Here is a 21,836-nt window from a genome sequence, read left to right as displayed (position 1 = left end):
TTTCTATCAGTTTCCAGCAGCAGAGAGAAAAGTCCCCTGTACCCAGCTGTGTGTCCATGAAGAGTGATCGGTCAAAAGATCATTGGATTGACTTCAAAGATGGACTCCCTTCTTCTGACCTGCTGTAAGTAAATCAAACTGTTGATTGAAACAGATGAACTAACTGTTCTGATCCTCAGTCATGAGACACAGAATCAGGTGTCCATCATTTACAGTGTTGTTTACATCTGGTTTTCATTCTGATCAATCATGACAGAACACGTCTTTAACTAACTGGTCTGTGTGTGTTTTTGTAAATCATATTGTAGGGATTTAAATTCGGGCTTCACGCGGAGGCACCAAATATGTTGGAATCAACATATTAGGTCTCACCAAGGGGCACCAAATATGTTGGGATCAACGTATTAGGGCGTCACACGGCAGCACCAAATATGTTGGGGTCAATTGGCTATCGGAAATTATTAATAATAATTAATACTTATGTTGAATGATGTGACTTAATTATCATTAAATCACCTTGTGGGGCACCATTCCCGTAAAGGGAAAATGGTAGCCAGTTAAAGATATCAGTCTCATAAAATACGCTAAACTATTAATTTGGAGTTTTGATTAATAATCAAATTAATGACAACAACCAAAATTAACAGTAAAGCCTGAAGGATTTCGGAGTTCTTGACGCAGCAGACGTTGACTAGTCATTCACTCTTGTGCAACATTAAACAGACAGCAGGTATGATTCCAAAGAATTATATTTATTCACAAACTAGTAAAGCAAACCAAAACACACAAATTCTAACCAACTATATACAACCTTGGTGTGTATATGTGTGTGTGTGTGTGTGTGTGTGTGTGTGAGAGAGAGAGAGAGAGAGAGAGAGAGAGAGAGAGGCGGGTGTGGTGATCAAAACAACATCCCGCTCCCGTGTTGTTTCGGTAACAAAAAAAATAAAATAAAAAAAAAAAAATACAATACATGGATCACACGATGCCTACCTTAGTTGAATATAAACCCAAATATGACATCTAATGTGGTGTTTTGATGTTTATTGCCTAATCATTTTTACATTCTCTCCACCCTGAAGCTGTTCAGAATGATAAACACATGATGTGGTCAGACAACACGTCATAAGAACCAGTTCTGAGAGAGAAAAATGTAGTTAAAGTATTGCAGTAAAAGTAGTGTTTTGTACCTCTGACTGATATTATTATATATGACATCATTTGATTATTAATACTGAAGCATTAGTGTTAGAGCAGCATGTTACTGTTGTAGCTGCTGGAGGTGGAGCTACTTTCAACTACTTTATAAAACCTTGACTATTGTTATTATGATTAGGCCTGTCACCATAACAAATCTTGCTGGGCGATTAATTGCGTCGGAAATTATTGCGATAAGCAATAATATTGTGCTTTTAAGACCATTTTTTAAACGTATATAATGATAATAAAGGCATAATGATGCAAGTACACCCTTTTAAAGAGACATAAACATTTATTTAACAAGAATATTTAATTTAAATATCCGAAATAACACGTACAAATATCAAAATAAATAAATAAATAAATAAATACAAGAAAATAGACTGTTAGTCTCTCACTCTCAGGTTTGCAGTTAAGTTGGTTATATTCGCTCTTTTTGTTGAGATGGTTTTAGAACAAACCTGGCACACCGGCTCGTCCAAATTACTGGGCTCCCCTCTGTCATTTGGTTTAAATCCAAAACACTCCCACACAGGGGCCGTGGCATTTGGTTTAGGAACAACTTCCCTGTCTTTCTCTTACGCTCAACTCTGTTTTTTTCTCCGCTTGTCTCCTACTCACGAGGATCGCACTGTGTGTGTGTGTGTGTGTGTGTGTGTGTGTGTGTGTGTGTGTGTGTGTGTGTGTGGCCCATAGCCCCGCCTCCCCCACAGAGACAAAGACACTCGATGACGAGAGCTTTCCCTCCGTTCATTACGCTAATAAACCAGTTCACCTGGCTGTCAGACGATGCACGGCAGTGAACGCTCTTGTCGTCCAGTCTATTTGGTGGAGAGACACGAGGAAAACGAACATACATGAATATGGCAATTAATCCCTTTTAAATTACCTTGCAGTTCACGACTTATCGCATATATAAATATGCTTCCCAGTCCCGCCCGCTCCCGTTGACTTTTTTTCCCATCCCGTCCCAATCACGTGACGAATAGTGAAACTGATTCCCATCCCGTGGGAGTCCCACGGGAATCACGTGACCCGTGGGAAAATGTCAGCCTCTAATGTGAATGTGATTTGTGTTGCAAACAGTCTGGATTAGTGCAGAGATTGTTTAGTTGTGTGCAAGAATCTGTTTGTGAACAGTATTAGCAAACTAAACACTTAGCTTTGGCGAAGCCAACTAATCAATGACCTAACTGCAAACAACCACAACAATAACTCAATGACAGCATTAAATCACATAGAACAAGTTAAACAATCTTGCTTAGCCTGTGATGAAGCTATGCCCAGTTGTTACTTTACCGATCCTTGAGTGGATGGGAGAAAGAGTCACTTGGTGGTGTACTGCTTTGTTAGCCGGCAGAGGAAGGCTGGTTCCAGCTGCAGTCTTTGCTGTGTCCTTGTTCCAAAGGTTCTGATCCGAGGAAGCCAGTCGCTCGGGGTCCTTGCAGAGTTAGACGCTGGGTGCTAACTCACTTAGTTCCTTGTTACTGGAAAGCTAGTTGCAAAACTTGTGCTTGCATCTCTAACTTTCTGGTTCAGGTTTGCCTCAGCCTTGAGTGTGGACAAGTCATGGCACAGGAAAAAGAGAGTCTGTGCAATTGCCCCACCTTTGATGGTTCAGGGCAAGGAGCAAGGGTCTGAGCATCTGGGCTGGTCCAGGCCCAGCCGGAAAGAGATGTGAGCTGTTCAGCAGCTCAAGAGAGCTGCTGTGAGCTGTTGTAGCTCCAGGGCAAGACAGAGATTAGTCTGAAAGGAACAGAACTTAGCTTAGAGTTTGGTGACATCACAGAGGGGCATGTCACTGTAACAGTACTGTCCAATAAAGTTGTGAGACTTGTGTCTCACTGAGGTGTGAGGTGAGACCTCCTGGAGATGGGTGTCACATAGCTCTCTTTGTTTGAAGACAAAGAGCTTGCAGAGGAAAAAGCCTTTAAATGTCCAGTGTAGATTTTACGAAATGACAAACATCCGTGGTCCTCTGAATCCCAACAATATAAGTTCTACAGTCTCCTGGCGCAAACATCATGTGCGCTCATTGTTGATGATTCCTCCACAGAGTGGACCAGGAGAGCTCAGAGGTTCCCAGTGGTCAGTCTGCCCAGCAGCATCAAACACACCTGGACTCCATATTTATGGTCTGTACATGTACAACAACTACTTTAACATCTATTCTGTTCACAATCATCTCCATGCTGCACTTTTTACACCAGTGGATTGTCAGTGTGTCCAACATGGATCTGATGTTTGATTGTGTCATTCATATAATATTCTGTTCCAGCTGCTGGAGGAGAACATCGTCACTTTTGTGAAGAACGAGCTGAAGAAGATCCAGAAGGTTCTGAGTTCAGATTACCCAGAATTCTCAGAGAGTCAGAGGGAGGATGAGGGGGTGTTGGATGATGAGGAGGATGAAGAGCAGAGGAGGAGCAGCAGAGAGGCATTTGTGAAGATCACACTGAACTTCCTGAGGAGAATGAAGCAGGAGGAGCTGGCTGACTGTCTGCAGAGCAGTAAGAGGATTTCTATAAAGATTTAACATGATGGATAAACGGGACATTTACTAATGTCTCAAGAGACGGACTGTTGTGGAAATTCTCTGCTGCTGGTGAATAATGAAATAGAGACTTCTGCCGGCCGACAAGGTTTTTATTTTCTTTGCAAAGAAAAGGTCAGTCATCGCACGAGCGGTCAGAATGACGAAAGACCCCGAACATAGGAAAGCCTAAACATTTATACTTGAGGAAGGCCTCTTACGGTGTGTTTCACACCCTTCTGTCTGCAGCAGGGAGCAGTGCCGCTACCCATTGTTTTCAAACTCTTTCGTCTGCCGCAGCTATTGGCTCTGACCCCCTAGGGTGTGTTTCACACCTGGCGTATCCTGCAGGATTTTGTATCTAGGTGTGAGGTTAAGAGGTCTAGACATTCTGAAGTATTTGAAAACACAAAGAATACACAAAGAAAATGAAATTACAATTACACGGACCAAAATATATTCATACAGTCATTCTTTGAGAAAATGACCTGTTGAAATATTTTCTTTGTCTTATTGATGTTCTTTGTTGTGTTCATTCAGGAAGTCTTGTTCCAGTTTATAGGCGTAAACTCAAATCTAACCTGCAGAAGAAGTTCCAGTGTGTGTTTGAGGGGATTGCTAAAGCAGGAAACCCAACCCTTCTGAATCAGATCTACACAGAGCTCTACATCACAGAGGGAGGGACTGCAGAGGTCAATGATGAACATGAGGTCAGACAGATTGAAACAGCATCCAGGAAACCACACAGACCAGAAACAACAATCAGACAAGAAGACATCTTTAAAGCATCACCTGGAAGAGATGAACCAATCAGAACAGTGATGACAAAGGGAGTGGCCGGCATTGGGAAAACAGTCTTAACACAGAAGTTCACTCTGGACTGGGCTGAAGACAAAGCCAACCAGGACATACAGTTCACATTTCCATTCACTTTCAGAGAGCTGAATGTGCTGAAAGAGAAAAAGTACAGCTTGGTGGAACTTGTTCATCACTTCTTTACTGAAACCAAGGAAGCAGGAATCTGCAGGTTTGAAGAGTTCCAGGTTGTGTTCATCTTTGACGGTCTGGATGAGTGTCGACTTCCTCTGGACTTCCACAACAATGAGATCCTGACTGATGTTACAGAGTCCACCTCAGTGGATGTGCTGCTGACAAACCTCATCAGGGGGAAACTGCTTCCCTCTGCTCGCCTCTGGATAACCACACGACCTGCAGCAGCCAATCAGATCCCTCCTGGGTGTGTTGACATGTTGACAGAGGTCAGAGGGTTCACTGACCCACAGAAGGAGGAGTACTTCAGGAAGAGATTCAGAGATGAGGAGCAGGCCAGCAGAATCATCTCCCACATCAAGACATCACAAAGCCTCCACATCATGTGCCACATCCCAGTCTTCTGCTGGATCACTGCTACAGTTCTGAAGGATGTGATGAAGACCAGAGAGGGAGGAGAGCTGCCCAAGACCCTGACTGAGATGTACATCCACTTCCTGGTGGTTCAGACCAAAGTGAAGAACATCAAGTATGATGGAGGAGCTGAGACAGATCCACACTGGAGTCCAGAGAGCAGGGTGATGATTGAGTCTCTGGGAAAACTGGCTTTTGATCAGCTGCAGAAAGGCAACCTGATCTTCTATGAATCAGACCTGACAGAGTGTGGCATCGATATCAGAGCAGCCTCAGTGTACTCAGGAGTGTTCACACAGATCTTTAAAGAGGAGAGAGGACTGTACCAGGACAAGGTGTTCTGCTTCATCCATCTGAGTGTTCAGGAGTTTCTGGCTGCTCTTCATGTCCATCTGACCTTCATCAACTCTGGAGTCAATCTGATGGCAGAAGAACAAACAACATCCCAGTGGTCTAAAGTCTTAAGAGACAAACAGAATCTGAAGTATCTCCACCAGAGTGCTGTGGAAAAGGCCTTACAGAGTCCAAATGGACACCTGGACTTGTTCCTCCGGTTCCTCCTGGGTCTTTCACTGCAGACCAATCAGAAACACCTACGAGGTCTGCTGACACAGACAGGAAGTAGCTCACAGACCAATCAGGAAACAGTCCAGTACATCAAGAAGAAGATCAACGAGGATCTGTCTGCAGAGAGAAGCATCAATCTGTTCCACTGTCTGAATGAACTGAATGATCGTTCTCTAGTGGAGGAAATCCAACAGTCCCTGAGTTCAGGACGTCTCTCCACAGATAAACTGTCTCCTGCTCAGTGGTCAGCTCTGGTCTTCATCTTACTGTCATCAGAAGAAGATCTGGACGTGTTTGACCTGAAGAAATACTCTGCTTCAGAGGAGGCTCTTCTGAGGCTGCTGCAAGTGGTCAAAGCCTCCAACAAAGCTCTGTAAGTACAGAGACAGCTGGATTCATATATCATAACTTAAATGCTCTGTTGGCTTTTCAACTTACTATCTTTTTCTTTATTATGTTGTCTCTTCAGACTGAGTGTCTGTAACCTCTCAGAGAGAAGCTGTGAAGCTCTGTCCTCAGTTCTCAGCTCTCAGTCCTGCAGTCTGAGACACCTGGACCTGAGTAACAACGACCTGAAGGATTCAGGAGTGAACCTTCTGTCTGATGGACTGAAGAGTTCACACTGTACACTGGAAACTCTCAGGTCAGGATTCATCAACATGTTCAACTGATGGCCACTTAGATCCTGATTTACATTAGTTGATAAACTCATAACCATCACAGGATTGTCTCTGCTGATATGATTTCAAACCAGTTGTGTTTTGTGTTTCAGTCTCTTTCCATCAACATGTTTTATGTTGTTTTTTTCTCTGTTGTTGGAACTTGAAATATCAGAGAGGAATCAGTGATGTTGTCAGATAGTTGGTGGACATTAGTGGGTGTTTGGTTGTGACTAGAAAAAAGTCAGTAATAATGTTGATGTAACCCCACAGTAGGCGACAGTATGGCAGTACTGTGGTACTCACCCTCAGATTTTGTGACGTGTGTGTTGTTTTGTGTGTTTGTAGTCTGTCAGGCTGTCTGATCACAGAGGAAGGCTGTGTTTCTCTGGCCTCAGCTCTGAGCTCCAACCCCTCCCATCTGAGAGAGCTGGACCTGAGCTACAATCATCCAGGAGACTCAGGGGTGAAGCTGCTGTCGGCTGGAGTGAAGGATCCACACTGGAAACTGGACACTCTCAGGTATGAAGAGGCCTGCTGCAGCCACAGACACTCAGTCTGATAGAGGAGGTAGAGCTGGAAACTTTGTCACACTGTCAGCCTGGCTCATATGACCCTGACACACCAAGCTGACCTCAAACAACCAGTGATGACTCATCAAACTGTTTGTGTCCCATCAGACCATCAATACAGACACAAGTAGTCAGTGAACAGTAGCCAGGATGTGCCAAAACAGGGAGGGAAGGTGATGAAATGTTTCTGGAGCGTTGTCTTGTTTCAACATTGGATAATAGGACAATGGTGTATCCTGACATGTTGTAGGTTCATGGTGGCATTCGTCAACATCATCATGCTGCAGAGGGCTGTACCACGAAGCAAGATCAGTGGCTTAGCCAGACATGTTGAGTTGGGTTTTCTGTACTACAAAGGTGGCTCTTTTAACCTGGCTAGATCGCCATGGTAACCTATGCTACAATCCTAACCTGCTTGGGTCAAGTTAATGCTCCGAGCTTCGGCTTCAAATCAGCTAAAAAGCACCTTTCACTGCTCCTTTGAGAAGCATCACTCTATAATCAGTGTGAATATATGAGCGATGCAGATCATTAGCTGAGGGAAAACATTATCAATGCACTTTATCCAACTTGTTGAGCCGTAACGTTACATACATGTCCCTGAACGAAGCTGTGTGATTACAGTAGTGTTTACTGTCTCTATCACGTCACTTTATTTTAACACAGGAACCTAGAGTCCATCAGTGATACTGAAAATCTGAGGAACATTGTTTTATTTTATCTGTAAGGTTGTTGTTGCTCTCACTGAACTCCTGAATATATTTGTGTCCTCTGGTCCATCTGTCCACGCTGGCTCTAAGAAAAGCTTCTTTAAAATCACAGGTAGCAAACAGGTCACTATATTATTAATCAGGATGATGTTTACTGTCATATGAAATATGAAAGAATCCTGTCAAAGCACCATAACGTTACCACTGTGGATTAGGTTTTATGTTTGGTCCTGATTTGCTGAAGTCTGTTTTACACTGCTGGTATATGACAGCTGATAGAACACTGATTAGAAAATTAATTAGTCTATTGGTATTTATCACAGATAATATTCAATCAGTAAAATTCATTTCATTTTAATTTGCCCCCATACTTTAGTGATGTATGTGTCTACTTCATTAATTTGAACCCTAAAGTCTCTAGAGCTGCTAATAAAGGCCTGGTGTGTATCAATACACTGATCAGAAGAATATAGTGATGTTGCCCATCAAATTTAAAAGCAGAACCTCAGCTACACGGCTGTAAAAACCCTTTTTACATGCCCCAAACACAGTTTTAACATCAACTAAATAAACAACAACAAATACTAACTCCAGTAACTCAAAACAGCACCGATATCCCGACCCACTTGGTATATTTCGGGCTCTAACTCAACTACACGTTATTCAAAACACACGCCGTTCATCTCAAATGAAAGCTGACACTCCACTCTTTCCAAATCACTCTCCCTTTAACCATCACAGAGCTACAGCCCAAAGAACAACAACAACAGAAATCTCTTCACCAAAATATATTTGTAATATGGCTCTTAACTTGTTAATTTCGCCGTAAAATGCGCATTCTGCTGTTGATTCACGCTCCGTTCTCGTACTACCGGAAGTTGTCCATCATTCAAATGAATCCGGGCGGAAAAAAAGGTTCCGGGGGAACCAAAACAGTGACCACTCACAGCAGCCGACATCTCCCACAGCGCGTTCTGCTGACTCTGATTGGCTTACAGTGCTGTCAATCTCGTTTTGGTGGGTATAGCGTCATTCTATTGGCCCTAACGAATCAAACGAGTTTGGAGTGGGAAATAGAGGAAAAAAACGAAACAGACAGTTCTATGTGTATACCCTAAACATCAGTAGGGATTTACAGAAACAAAAAATGAAAGATATAGGATAGTACATGACAAAAATCACATGCAAGCATGGTACAATTTTGGAGAGCTCGTCTGAATTTTCTGGACTAAAACCTCTCTAATATTGTTCTACTTCACTTTATCAGAATCAACCTTTGCAGAGTTAATGTTCACATATTGTACTATGATGTGATAGAGGTTTAGAGCTGCTGCTGCATCATTCCAAAGGGATACTCATCCTGAAAAAGTCTTTTTTTTTTTTTTTCGGCGAACCTCAAAATATTTCATTTGTGCTGTGTGCCATCTTCATTTACTCTTCACATATATATATACTGATATATACTTATACTGATATTTACACATCTTAACAAATCTCACAAGTGTTCCCTTTACCATGACACCAAAAGTATTCAAACAGACCTTGTGGTTGCAGAGATATATTCATTTCATTGTGGGTATGCAATTTTGCAGAGACCTATAAAATAGGGTTAGGGTTTATATTAAGGGACAGTAAATGCAGTTCTTGTTTAAATCTGCTGCATCAAGTTTAAAGATTCAGACCTGTAGAGAGAGCAGCTGTCACGTTAGAAATAAACACAGAGGTCAAATAAATATATTCACATATAAGTTCACACAGTTAGTAATATTAATGCAGGCACTCCCCTCTGGCTGTAACTGAAGCCACAGTGTTGTTTTTTACTTTTCAAGATTCTTCAAAGGTGGAAGAAGGCGGCACGTGATGGATCAATTTTAAAGGTCAATTGATGCACTGAAGGCATCATTTGACTTGTTTTATGTAAACGTGCAGAGCCTGAAGAAGAAAGCCTGAGTTAACAGACAGTTGACAACCACCTTCATGGTGTCTGTTATCTCTGACTGAGACTTTAGGGTTTGTTGAGTCAGCTCAGACAAAGAGAGACTGGTTGTGTTGAACTGGCTTCGTGGTGCAGCCCTCTGGTTTGTGGGCTCATATCAAATAATACTGCAGGATGTGTTGATGCTCATCATCTGACACCAGTGTGTGTTGCCCTTAAGCCTACAAATTATTGTCCAAAGACAAAGAAACAGATAAAACCATTACCATGTAATAGTGAAGTGCTAGGAGACAGGATGTGAACAGCAGTGTCAGTCAGACACTTTGTACATCCAACCATCCACCCCGACCTCCTCCATCAGAGGTTCTGTCTCCTTTACTTCTGACAGACAACAGTTATTATGACACAAACAAAGGAGGTCACTCATCAGGAGTAAAACAGGTGGTTTCAAAGCTCCAATAATCAATACTTGTATATTGACAGTGGATCAGCTGACTGTAATGGTGAAGTGTTGTGTGGTCGTGATGAACCCACAGTAAACTGTTGAAACACCACCTGCTCAGGTACACTGAACTAAAACAATATCAGCTGATTAATAATAAGCGATGAACATGTCAGTCCATGTGTAGACAATAACAAAGCTGTGTGTATGAGAGTGATATAATGTCCATGTTTCCATGGTGAAAGAGGAAGTGCTGCTCTGACCCCCCTCCTCCTTTCAGGGTGGAGTCTGGTGGAGTCCGATGGTTGAGACCAGGTCTGAGGAAGTGTAAGTGTGTTTTTAATTTGATCTTCAAACTGTGACATCACTCATTCAAATCTCTGATGTCATCATCAGAGTGATGATAGATGAATAACTGCAGCTGTATTGTGTCTTCTTCTCTCCATCAGATTCCTGTGAACTCACAATCGACACAAACACAGTGAACAGACACCTCAAACTGTCTGACAACAACAGGAAGGTGACACGTGTTAAGGAGGATCAGTCATATCCTGATCATCCAGACAGATTTGACTACTGGTCTCAGCTGCTGTGTAGAACTGGTCTGACTGGTCGCTGTTACTGGGAGGTCGAGTGGAGAGGAGGGGTTTATATATCAGTGAGTTACAGAGGAATCGGGAGGAGAGGAAACAGAGCTGACTGTGTGTTTGGATGGAATGATCAGTCCTGGAGTCTGAGCTGCTTTAATGGTTATCGTTACTCTGTCTGGCACAATAACAGAGAAACATCCATCTCCTCCTCCTCCTCCTCCTCCTCCTCTGGTAGAGTAGCCGTGTATGTGGACTGTCCTGCTGGCACTCTGTCCTTCTTCAGAGTCTCCTCTGACACACTGATCCACCTCCACACCTTCAACACCACATTCACTGAACCTCTTTATCCTGGGTTTTGGCTCAGGCCTGGTTCCTCAGTGTCTCTGTGTTCTCTGTCAGAGGGAGAGTCTCCTCCTGTCAGAGAAACTTTCTCACTGCTAAACAGATAGTTCAGTCTGTACAGGATCACACACAGCTGATGGTAGTTCACAGAATGTGTGTAGGATGTGAGTTTGTCCTGAGGGTGGCACTAAAGAAAACACTCTGGACTCCACAGATGACTCGTTTTCTGCTCGACTGTTTTTTTATTCTTTGTTTTCATTTATGATTTTTGTGTAAAATTTTAATTTCTCTTCATTCTCCCTCCAAAGTTTTCCTCCAGTTTTTCTTGTCTCTGTGTCTGTGAGACAAATGTCTGCATGAGTCTCACTGAGAATTGCAGTCAGCAGGACAGACAGAGGACAGGGACAGATCTGGGTCCAGGCAAACTCTCGGGTGCTGAAGGTCCACAGGATGCAGAGAGACAGAGGGAAGACACAAAGAGTCCTCATGCTGTCAACAGCTGACATCATGTGGACTTGTGTTGTCCTCTGTTGTTGTCCTCTAAACTTCACTGTGCTCAGCCTCTAATAAAGACACTCACACGAAGGCGTCTCCAGTTTTTCATGTGACAGCAGGAACCTTCATGAATGATAACTGACCTTCTGTGCTTCTTGTACACATTGATGAGCTGTTTTATACACTGATAGATTTGTGAAGCAATGACTGTTGTGACTCTAAACTAAAGTCCAGAGGCCGTTTGTTTCCTCTGGATCATTCCAATGTGTCGGCAGGATCTTTACAGCCAGCTCTCAGCTGATGGAAGTGGCTGCTTCCTTTTCTCCCACTATTTACAGTGGTGGTGTTGATGTGCACGTGTTCACCCTCATACGACTGATGCAACATGTTGAATGAAGTCATTACAAACAGTCAGCAGACAGTAAGAATGGAAACAGATTCTTAGATGGAGCTCTGCTTGTTTTCTAACAGAACTTTGTGCACTTCCTGTTCACACTGAAGGAGTCTCTCCTCAAACACAAGTTAACATCATGTGACTTTAAAAGCAACATCTCCTACATTGGAGATAATATCTCAGTGCTGAAGTGGTTGTGCATAAGGTTAGGAGATAGTGAACAAAATGTTTGGAGACATTATCTCTTATGTAGAAGATAATATGTCCTAAGTCAGGATAATGTCTTGTATGTAGGAGATCATATCTTGTACCGAAGAGATGAACTTTTGGCCAACATCACCCACAAAATGAATAAAATCAGTAATATCAGTCAGGATTTAGAGTGCATCATACCACAGAGACAGAACTAGTAAAAAATTACAAATGATCTTCTGATTGCTTCAGACAAAGGACTCGTCTCTGTACTTGTTTTATTAGATCTTAGTGCCGCATTTGACACAATTGACCATCACATGCAGCTACAGAGACTGGGACATTTATTTGGCCTTAAAGGTTCTGCACTAAGATGGTTTAAATCCTATTTATCCAATCAATTTTAGTTCGTTCACGTACACGATGAATCATCTTTACATACCAAAGTTTGTTTTGGAGTACCACAAGGTTCTGTGCTCGACCCAATTCTATTCACTTTATACATGGTTCCCTTAGGTAACATTAGAAATCGCTCTGTAAATTTCCATTGTTATGCAGATTATACACAATTATAAATACTCATTCTTCATTTGCTAACATTCACGTCCTATTGCTGCATATCGCTAACTGCGCTTTACTGCATGTCACTAACTCATCTTCTTCTCTGGAGTCTTTGTGCTCCACTGTCTCGCCGGTTAACTCGTATCGCAGCTACACCTGAATTGTGTCGTGGTTGTGCTGCTGCTGTGGTCCTGCCCGATGACTCCTACTGCTGCTGTTATCATTAGTCATACTTCTACTGTTATTATACACATATGATTATTATTGTCACATACATATACTATCATATATTAATATATACTTACAACATATTTTACCACAATTACTGTAAATATTATTTTAATATTATTACCTGAATTAATGTTGTTGTAGCTATGGTCATTACTGTCTGTCCTGCATCTCTCTTTATCTCTCTTTATGTATCATTTTTCATTGTGTCATATGGATTACTGTAAATTTATTGTGTTGATCTGTTCTGTACAACATCTATTGCACGTTTGTCTGTCCTGGAAGAGGGATCCCTCCTTAGTTGCTCTTCTTAAGGTTTCTACCATTTTTTCCCCCTGTTTAAGGTGTTTTTGGGGGGGTTAAGAGAAACTTCATTGGGATGCAGAGGCATACAAGCACAGGGCAGTAATTCTAATTTTATTTTTAGGCCTATGCTTTTTTTTTTTCTTTTTGAATCTATTCATAAAACATTAAGGGCTGAAGCTTATGATGCCCAGGCCTAACAACACCACTGGTTGCAGTTAATGTATGTCTATCTCAAACTGTGTTTGTTTTGCTTGTTTTGCTCTTTATTTAATACAAATAGTTTTGCTGTTTTGGTGGGAGGCATTTAGGAAGTGATTCAGAGCAGGATTATGCATCAGCTGCAATGTGCTTAGCAATATTGATAAATTCTTACATCACAGTAATGCTAATGAAAAAACAGAACAGCAGAAGTAGGTCCTAATTCATTGACATGGTAAAATGAAATGGGTAAGTGTGTTGGTGCGCATATGTCGACAAAGTTCTCAAGAAGAACCAGTAACACACACAGAGACAGTATTGGTCATTGACGTGACGGAAGATTGTGGGCTTATGTCTAGATTGATTAGTCAACTCCAAAGCACACATCTTGTGCATCTATGCATTGCTTCATTTGCTGATGCTGTTCCACTCCCATTTCAAGATAACTTTGGTTTTAAACAAATTAGCTTGTCATTTATATCTGGTGTGGGCTCCCTTCCATCACATTCATTAAGCCAGTTTGTGTCAAGTATATTTCATGTGCATAAGGCCAATAAGATAAGACATATGGATCATGTGTAATTATCAGATGCTACATATAAAATTGTAAGTTCAATATTTATGTTCTTTAATTTGGCTATAACTGAAGAGACACTCATTTCTTTTTATTCTTTTGAGGTAAATGTAACAGGCATACACATGTTTCTAACAGATGCAGCATTTGTAGTCATACACTTGACTTGCTTGAAATGCTGTTGAAACAATGGTTGCTATATAAAATAGATGTCTTTAAAGATGTATTAATTTAATTTAGTCTTATTGTAATAGACATCTATGTGTCTCAGTATGGCTTAGCTGCTATTTACCCGTCAAAACAGCAAAATCTTGAGCATACGCACCTAACATGCATGGGCTAATTACTGCTTACATTGTGGTATTTTATCAATCTCACTTTCCTCTTGCGCTACTGCATATTTTTGCTATTTTGCAATGTTTTCTCTCTTCCTCAGAAGATAATGATCATCTACACCCCCTCAGGGTAGATTATCACCAAACTATACTGCCTGGTACAACCTCCCATATTTATTTTAGACTGGATGCTGAGGTCGCATCAGATACTGGTGTAGGAAACGCTTTCAGGTGGGGTCTTTCAGCTTTCGAAGGTAAATTTTGTGACATAACATTACACAGATTATTGAAAAAGATAGAGGCACTATAAACAGGCAGGAAATGATTATGAAACCTTTAACAAGCAGACAGCTTTGGGCTGTAGCTGTACAGAATCTTTAAACCAACTATGTTTTATTAAATTGGGTGTTTCGCTCTTTTTCCATAAATTGTGAGAGAGACAAAAGAGCATTTTTAAGAAAATAGTTGAAAAGTAAAATACAATAGAAACATGCAAGAAAAAGATACTGCACTTTTTTCAATTAAGTAAAACTGGGTAATGAGGAGTAAACAAGGGAAATGAGACAGCGCACGCACAGTTAATAGGTATGTTCTAAACCATCATTAATCTCATAAAAGCTATTTAGAATGATATTTCCAGTTTTCCAGTAAATTATGACAGCTGAAATATCTTTTCTGTGTTGTGAAACGATATGACAGGTTATATTCAGCTAACCGTTTCATACATGAATAATGACTACCTCAGTCAAGTTTATCTACATTTTTTTAACTTTGTGGGGGAATGCATGTGTTGCAGGCTGGCATCAGAGCCAACCACAGAAGAGAGCAACCTCAAAACAAAAGAGGCAGTGCCGCAGCAACAGAAAAGCTGGTTTCAACTCTAATCAAAGTTAGAAGACAGACCAATTACGTAAAAAAAAATTCTGAGAGAATGTTAGATGGAGGCTGGTATCAGTTGTGGGTTATGTTCTGTTTTCCGATGGTTTCTTTGAGATTGAAGGGAGGATGTTGATAAGATCATGAGCAGTCACCCGACACATGAGAAAACTTTGCATTTATCTATTTATACATTTATCCATTGTGCAGCACTGCCCGTGCATTAGTGTAAAAGTGAAATGTTAAATGTATATTTTGTTCATGGTGGAGCTTTTGTTTCTGATAAAGTGCTGGATAGTTTAATAGATAATAATGCATGATATTCTAATTGTTATATTCTCAGTGCAGTGTAACCAGTAACATGTCCCCGTCAGGCAAATAGTATGATGTTTCTTTCTGAAGTAGAAGTACACATTTTAAGTTCCAGTTTAGTGGACAGATGATTTATCAGAATTTCCTCCCAACATAAAATCAATACTTGGAAAAAGTGCTCCTTAGATGTTACTTGATGTTACCAAATTTTATTTACCTTCACGGGTCTCCTGTCACAGAAGGATTGGCAAGATATTCCTGAGCTGCACAACATTTCTTGCATTCTTGCAAAGTATTGCAAATGGTTTATCAAATTTAGAAATCTGTCATGTAATCCTCCTCATCCAAAGAGGGACATTCAACAAGTAGTGGGACACTGAGGTTAGAGGACAGGCAAAACATCCTACACCATTGTACATTAATATTAAACATTGCTTTAGATTACTGAAACAAGTGAACAAAGTTCTGTGGCCGCAGTAAAGACCTCACAGCAACACGTACATCACAGGAACTTGTTGCACTGTCTGGAATTTCATTCCTTGATTAGATATTATGAGCAGATGATGTAACATTTGATCCAATTTGATTGTGGTTGTAATATATGTATTCTGTGTGTATGTGTGTGAAGTTGCACCTAACAGTTTTAGTGATATCTTTAACAATGTTAGCATATTAAACAACATGCTGCCCTTCTGTAACCTCATCTCTTTAACTACAGGTTTTACTCTGAAGAATGGAGGATTACTCCAGCATTCATACCTACTCCCCAGACATAGACTTTTATTATGTCTTTGCCCCATTTGTCACTTACTTTTATCGTGGAGAAACTGGATTTATCATAAAAGTGGTGACATGCATTATCATTTGTATCGGCCTTCCTTTGACCCTCATGGCCATCTACGCTCTTTTTTCTCAGGTATAAACATCATGACTGAGATTTACCTATTTACTGTTTGTGTCATGTGTCTCTCTGTAAAGGATTATGATCTGGGTTGGGGGCCAGGTGTCAGAGGGCTGGGATAAAGTAGTGTAACCTCTACACTAGGGAGGCCCCTGGCCTGCCAAAAATCACCACTGAGAGACTTCAGCTCATTAAAATTCTGCAGCTCGGCTATTAACCAGAACCAAGAGCAGAGAGCACGTCAGGCCAGTCTGAGCTACTCTACATTGACTCCCTGTTACATTTAGAATTGATTTTAAGGTCCTCTTCCTTGTATACGAAGCCCTACATGGGCTGAGAGCAAGCTACATTGCTAGATCACTTGTTAATTTTTTGCCTCCAAGAACACTGCAATCATCTGCTGCTGGTTTATTGGAGGTTGCAAACAGCTGGAAGAAGATTGGGGATGCAGCCTTTGCCAATTATGCCCCAAAGCTATGGAACACACTACCTCTAGATATCAGGGAAGCTAGCTCGCCTGAAAACATATCCATTCCCTTTAGCCTTTAACTGGCCCTGACGTTCCGAATACAGGTCTGAAACTCTTTCGTTTTTCACTTTTACTGTCTATTTATGACTCTTTTAAAGTCTTACTTGATTTTATGATTTATAGTTTTGCAAATCTATGATTTTATGAATCAGTCAATCCATGTTTTAAACTGTTTTACATGTCTTTTTATACTGAATTGCCTTGTCTGTTTTATGTCCATCGTGTCTATTTTCATACTACTCAGTGCTTATACTGCCCTTATTGTAAAGCAACATATCTGACTGCACAAAACAGGGGTTAAAGAAAAATGTATGAACGGATCTGACTGCAATTTCTGGGCAGAACAAGATGACTTATTTAGGAAGAGGTGGAGTTCAGAACATGTTTACAGCTGTTGGTTTATTTTTGATTTCCTGCAGGTGCGAAATGATCATGTTGCTCCAATCTACGTCAGCAACCTTCTCATTTCTGACCTCATTCAACTCTGCTGCTTGATCGCTGAGGTGGCACAACCTAAAGACCGCAAGATCGTTGATGTCTTCACATATATTTACTACTTTTGTGTGGGGGCCAGTGGTGGCTTCATGGTGTGCATCGCTCTGGAAAGGTATCAGTCTGTCTATACAGTATGTGTAGAGCTTGTCTTTGACCATTGTATAATTCTGAAGCTGTGTCTGTCTTGTATTACAGGTATTTGGTTATCGCATGTCCACTGTGGTACCGCTTCAGACGAACCATCAAGATCTCTGTGGTGGTTTGTGTCATGGTCTGGGTCCTTCCTTTTGCCTTTCTCCTCCCTTTATTTTTCTGCAAAGATGAGAAGGTTCAAGAAATCATCGTCACCATCTTTTGCTTCCTTCCCCTCCCACTGCTCATATTCTTCCTGGGTGGGACCCTTAAAGCCCTGTCAGCTTCCATCTCTGTCCCTTCTGATGAAAAACGACGAATTGTAGGAATGTTGGTCCTGGTGCTGCTCATTTACATGCTGTTCTTCCTGCCCAGCATCATTTTGTTATTGGTATATGAAGCCAGATCTAACGATACCCTCAGAAGCCTGTTTCCTGTGTTTCTTAGGTTGAATCCTGTTGCAGACCTATTTCTGTATGTTTTCATGAGGAAAGGGACCATTGACAAGCTTTTGGCCTCTGTGTGTTGTTGCAGAATGGACAGCAGTGATATCAGCAGTCCAGCAGTAGAAATGAACACATGTCCACAGTCAGCTATAGGGGGAGAGGGAGAGAGAGAAAGAGAGACAATAGAGGGAGACGTGTAGGCAGTTAGATAGACACAGATTCTGTCTTCAGCTGATATGATTTACAAACTGCAGAAACAAGAAAGGCTTGTCTTTTTTATTCTATTTATGAAAAGGAAGTACAAAATAAAGCAAAAGGAATGCAATTCAGAAAAGAAGTTGAAAAAACTTAGTATGTAACTAGTTAAATTAAAAACATTGACAACTTAAAGAATCTATGATCTTGCATTTTGGATTTAAAAGCATTTAATGAGATTAATGCTCTTAATTTAAAAACATCCATATTCCATCCCAAGGGTACAGAATACATAAATGCACTTTACTGCCCAATGGGAAATGATTTGGTGAACGTGCTCTGGTTCTGTGATGGCTTCAACAAATGTAAATAAAACATGTTTTTATGTGTTTGTTAGCTGTAAGTTGATATCTGTCCTTATAACCTTTTAATCACAAAGGCAAACCAGCTATTGTGTTTGATTTACTGAGCCGGTAAAGCTACCACAGTGTCTTATTCCTAAACCTATATTTTGACTTTTAAATAATAGTTCTAACTATAATTGTAATCACAATTGACTATGGAGGGGGTTCGAGTAATGGTACGGGCAGCTGACCAACTGGAGATTATGGAGACACTTAAGAGGGAGACCAAAGAGGATAGAATTGCAGTAATCAATACGGTATGTAACCACAGAATGGGTAGGGTAGCAGTACTCTGAGGTGTAAGTGATGGGCAAAGGCAATTAATATTTCGTAGATGAAAGTATGCAGACCAAGTATGCGGTTTAGTACTTACAAGGAGAACCTCAGTTTTATCACTGTTGACTTTGAGGAATTTGGATGAAAGCCAGGATTTAATATCCAATAAGCAGTCAGAAAGGGAATTGAGTGGAAGAGTGGAAGAGTGGAAGTAGGCTTGGTGGAGAGATAAAGCTGGGTGTCATCAGTATAGCAGTGGGACTGAATGCAGAATCTTCTGAACAGATGGCCAAGAGGTAGAAGGTAGATAATAAATAAAAGGGGACCAATTACAGAGCCCTCTGGAACACCATTAGTAACTGGAAAAGAGTTGGATCTGAAATTTCTAATTTGAACAAAGTGAGTGCATCCAGAGAGATATGATTTAAACCAGTAGAGAGCAGTGTCAGTGTGGTAGCTGGTCTCTCTAGAAGGATGTTATCTGAAATGGCATCGAAGGCTGCTCTTAGATCAAGAAGAATGAAAATAGTTAAAAGCCCAGAGTCAGCTGCCATTAGGAGATCATTAGTGATTTTTACCCAGGCTATCTGAGTACTGCGAAACGAGTGAAAACCGGACGGAAATTGTTCAAACAGATTGTTGTGACTAAGTTGAATGTGGACCTGAGCTGCAACTTATCTTTCAAGTATTTTAGAGAGAAACAGTAAATTTGAAATTGTTTGGAAATTGTTCAGGTTGTTGGGATCAGTTGGGAGTAGTAGCAGCAGGTTTGAGAGATGTGGGCACAAGACCAGAGATAAGAACCAGAGGTCTGTTTGTATGTAACATATAACACTGAGAAAACATCTTAATAATTTAACTCTTTAAGACTTTTTTTTTGGTGTCTCTCATGTATATTAATATATAATTTAGTCCTTCATTTTTTCTCAGTGATAATTTGTATATGTCTATCGAAAACTGTTTGCTTTTTTTTTTTTTTTTTTTTTTTTTTTGCTTTTTTGTACAGATGTTATACTAAACTACATACTATTTGTTTATCTTAACTTACCATAAGTTTTATTTTTGGTGTTTTAGTGGTAGGCATACTAGTTATAAGGATGTGATTGAGAGCAGGTATTTTTAGTATGTGCTTGGCAATATGAATCAATTATGTAATGTTATATGTAATTTTATGTTTTCTGGAGTTTTAATAAAAAAAATATTTTTTCTTGATAAAATCGGAAATGTCTGCCTTCTTTGACTACGTTTTTTTTAATTACTAAATAATAATTTTCAAATAATATTCTTGAAGTTTTCCCTGATGTTTACATGTATTCATCTGGCAAACACTTTTGTAGAAGGTGACGCCAGATTTTGAGGAGCTAAACTCTACTCAAACTTTTTTTTTTCCTTACCACCAATTATAGCTTATGTATGTGTTTGTTTTGCTTTTTTTATCTTTATTTAGCTAATATAAATAGTTTTTGTGTTTTAGTGTGAGGCAGGATGTAATTCAGAGCAGGTATTTTAGAATAGCTATAATGTTTGTCTCCAGACAGAATGGGAGTGCCTGCCTACAGGGATGGATTACTGAACGGGCAAACCAGGCACAGGCCCAGTGGCCTACAACGTAAGGGGGGCCCCTGACCTTCACTAGCAAAATATTGAACGTGAAATTAACACATACCAACCAGGAAGAGACTCAAAAAGACCACACGGAGATGCAGAGGAACTGCAAAGACACAGAAAATAACTACAAAAAATGGGCTAAACAACCACAAAAAATACACAATAAAACTAAAAAAGACACAAAATGACCCCAAAGAGACCCAAACAACTAGGAAACGACAAAACAACCACAAGTAAGCACAAATGAGCATACTGAGACACAAAACCACAAAAGGTGAATAACAACTACAAAATCTGTGGTGGGGTTCATTTACTCATAATCCGCCCATGGCTCCCTATTCTCCTGAGACCCGAACTTTTGTTTGGTATGCATTCGTAATTTTTCTTAGCTATTTTGGATGAGTAGGACCCGCTAAGTATAAAAAACCTAAACATTGTCAATGATAATCAAGTCCCAATGTCCTCAAATGACACAACAATGAAGTCCCAAGTCCTCAAATGAGACAATAATAAAGTCCCAATGTAATGCAAACTAGTAGGCCTACTTCCTGTTTCCTAATGTGTCTTAGCTTGTTGCTGTTACTAAAATTGGTCAAATGTTTGCCATATTAAACTACAAACATTATTAATTATAAATAAATAAGTTCCGCGGCACGGTGGTGTGGTGGTTAGCACTGTCACCTCACAGCAAGAGGGTTGCCGGTTCGATCCCGGGCGTGGGAGCCCTTCTGTGCGGAGTTTGCATGTTCTCCCCGTGTCAGCATGGGTTCTCTCCGGACACTCTGGCTTCCTCCCACAGTCCAAAGACATGCAGATTGGGGACTAGGTTAATTGATAACTCTAAATTGTCCGTAGGTGTGAATGTGAGCGTGAATGGTTGTTTGTCTCTATGTGTCAGCCCTGCGATAGTCTGGCGACCTGTCCAGGGTGTACCCTGCCTCTCGCCCGATGCCAGCTGGGATAGGCTCCAGCCCCCCCGCGACCCTCAAGAGGATGAAGCGGTTAGAAGGTGAATGAATGAATGAATAAACAAGTTCCAACTACAAAATGTAATCAGGTTTTGGTCCTTGTCTACTGTTGTGTTGGGATCGGCCGCAGACTGACTTTGCAGAGATGGCAGCTGTTTGTTTTTACAATGATTACTGTATTGTGCTCTTAGATGGCTCATAAACGTGTCCACTAATGAGGACAACAGGTCTATGTTACGTAGAATGAAGAATAAGGTCAAGTAAACCCAAAATGTAATGTCCTCATATGAGGACGCAGGGTTGAGATGGAATACTGTCCTGGGCCATGAACATCACATGCAAGTTTGTAATGTTTACATTCAGGGAGCTTTTTATTGCTCCTCTGTAAACGTTAACAAAAACTTGGCATGGGAACTAAGCCTTCTGAAGTTTGTCCCTGTAATGCTAACTACAAGC

The 21,836-nt window shown here is 40.7% G+C and overlaps 2 protein-coding genes across 7 annotated transcripts in view; both read left to right on the top strand.

Moving 5' to 3' along the window:
- Positions 1-11,537, top strand: part of LOC117268645 (NLR family CARD domain-containing protein 3-like) — a 67,329-nt gene extending 55,792 nt beyond the window's left edge. For 5 of the 6 annotated variants that reach the window (XM_078160593.1, XM_078160592.1, XM_078160591.1 and 2 more), the window contains 4 exons: positions 6,174-6,347; positions 6,712-6,885; positions 10,304-10,350; positions 10,473-11,537. In XM_078160593.1, the coding sequence (XP_078016719.1) occupies positions 6,174-6,347; positions 6,712-6,885; positions 10,304-10,350; positions 10,473-11,062 (985 nt within the window). In that variant the 3' untranslated portion in view covers positions 11,063-11,537. Of the gene's footprint in view, positions 1-10; positions 125-3,256; positions 3,336-3,478; positions 3,711-4,273; positions 6,078-6,173; positions 6,348-6,711; positions 6,886-10,303; positions 10,351-10,472 lie in introns of all 6 variants that reach the window. The other variant, XM_078160596.1, reaches the window with a different exon arrangement.
- A 5,465-nt stretch (positions 11,538-17,002) lies between these two features.
- On the top strand, positions 17,003-19,979 carry LOC117263131 (G-protein coupled receptor 68-like). The gene is made up of 2 exons (XM_033636300.2): positions 17,003-17,463; positions 17,547-19,979. The coding sequence occupies exons 1-2, from the start codon at positions 17,168-17,170 to the stop codon at positions 18,127-18,129; spliced, it is 879 nt and encodes a 292-aa protein (XP_033492191.2). The 5' UTR covers positions 17,003-17,167; the 3' UTR covers positions 18,130-19,979.
- The last annotated feature ends 1,857 nt before the right edge of the window (positions 19,980-21,836 follow it).

Source organism: Epinephelus lanceolatus, chromosome 17 (genome assembly GCF_041903045.1).
Source record: "Epinephelus lanceolatus isolate andai-2023 chromosome 17, ASM4190304v1, whole genome shotgun sequence".
Taxonomy (NCBI): domain Eukaryota; kingdom Metazoa; phylum Chordata; class Actinopteri; order Perciformes; family Serranidae; genus Epinephelus; species Epinephelus lanceolatus.
The sequence above is the reverse complement of the archived record's forward strand: the minus strand, read 5'-3'. Positions and strand labels throughout refer to the sequence as shown.

What these genes read in the sequence shown, in the direction of transcription:
- LOC117263131 (XM_033636300.2), top strand. Translation starts at nt 17,168, where the DNA reads ATGAACGGATCTGACTGCAATTTCTGGGCAGAACAAGATGACTTATTT. An exon ending in GTGTGCATCGCTCTGGAAAG is followed by an intron (nt 17,464 to 17,546) that starts GTATCAGTCTGT and finishes CTTGTATTACAG; the next exon opens with GTATTTGGTTATCGCATGTC.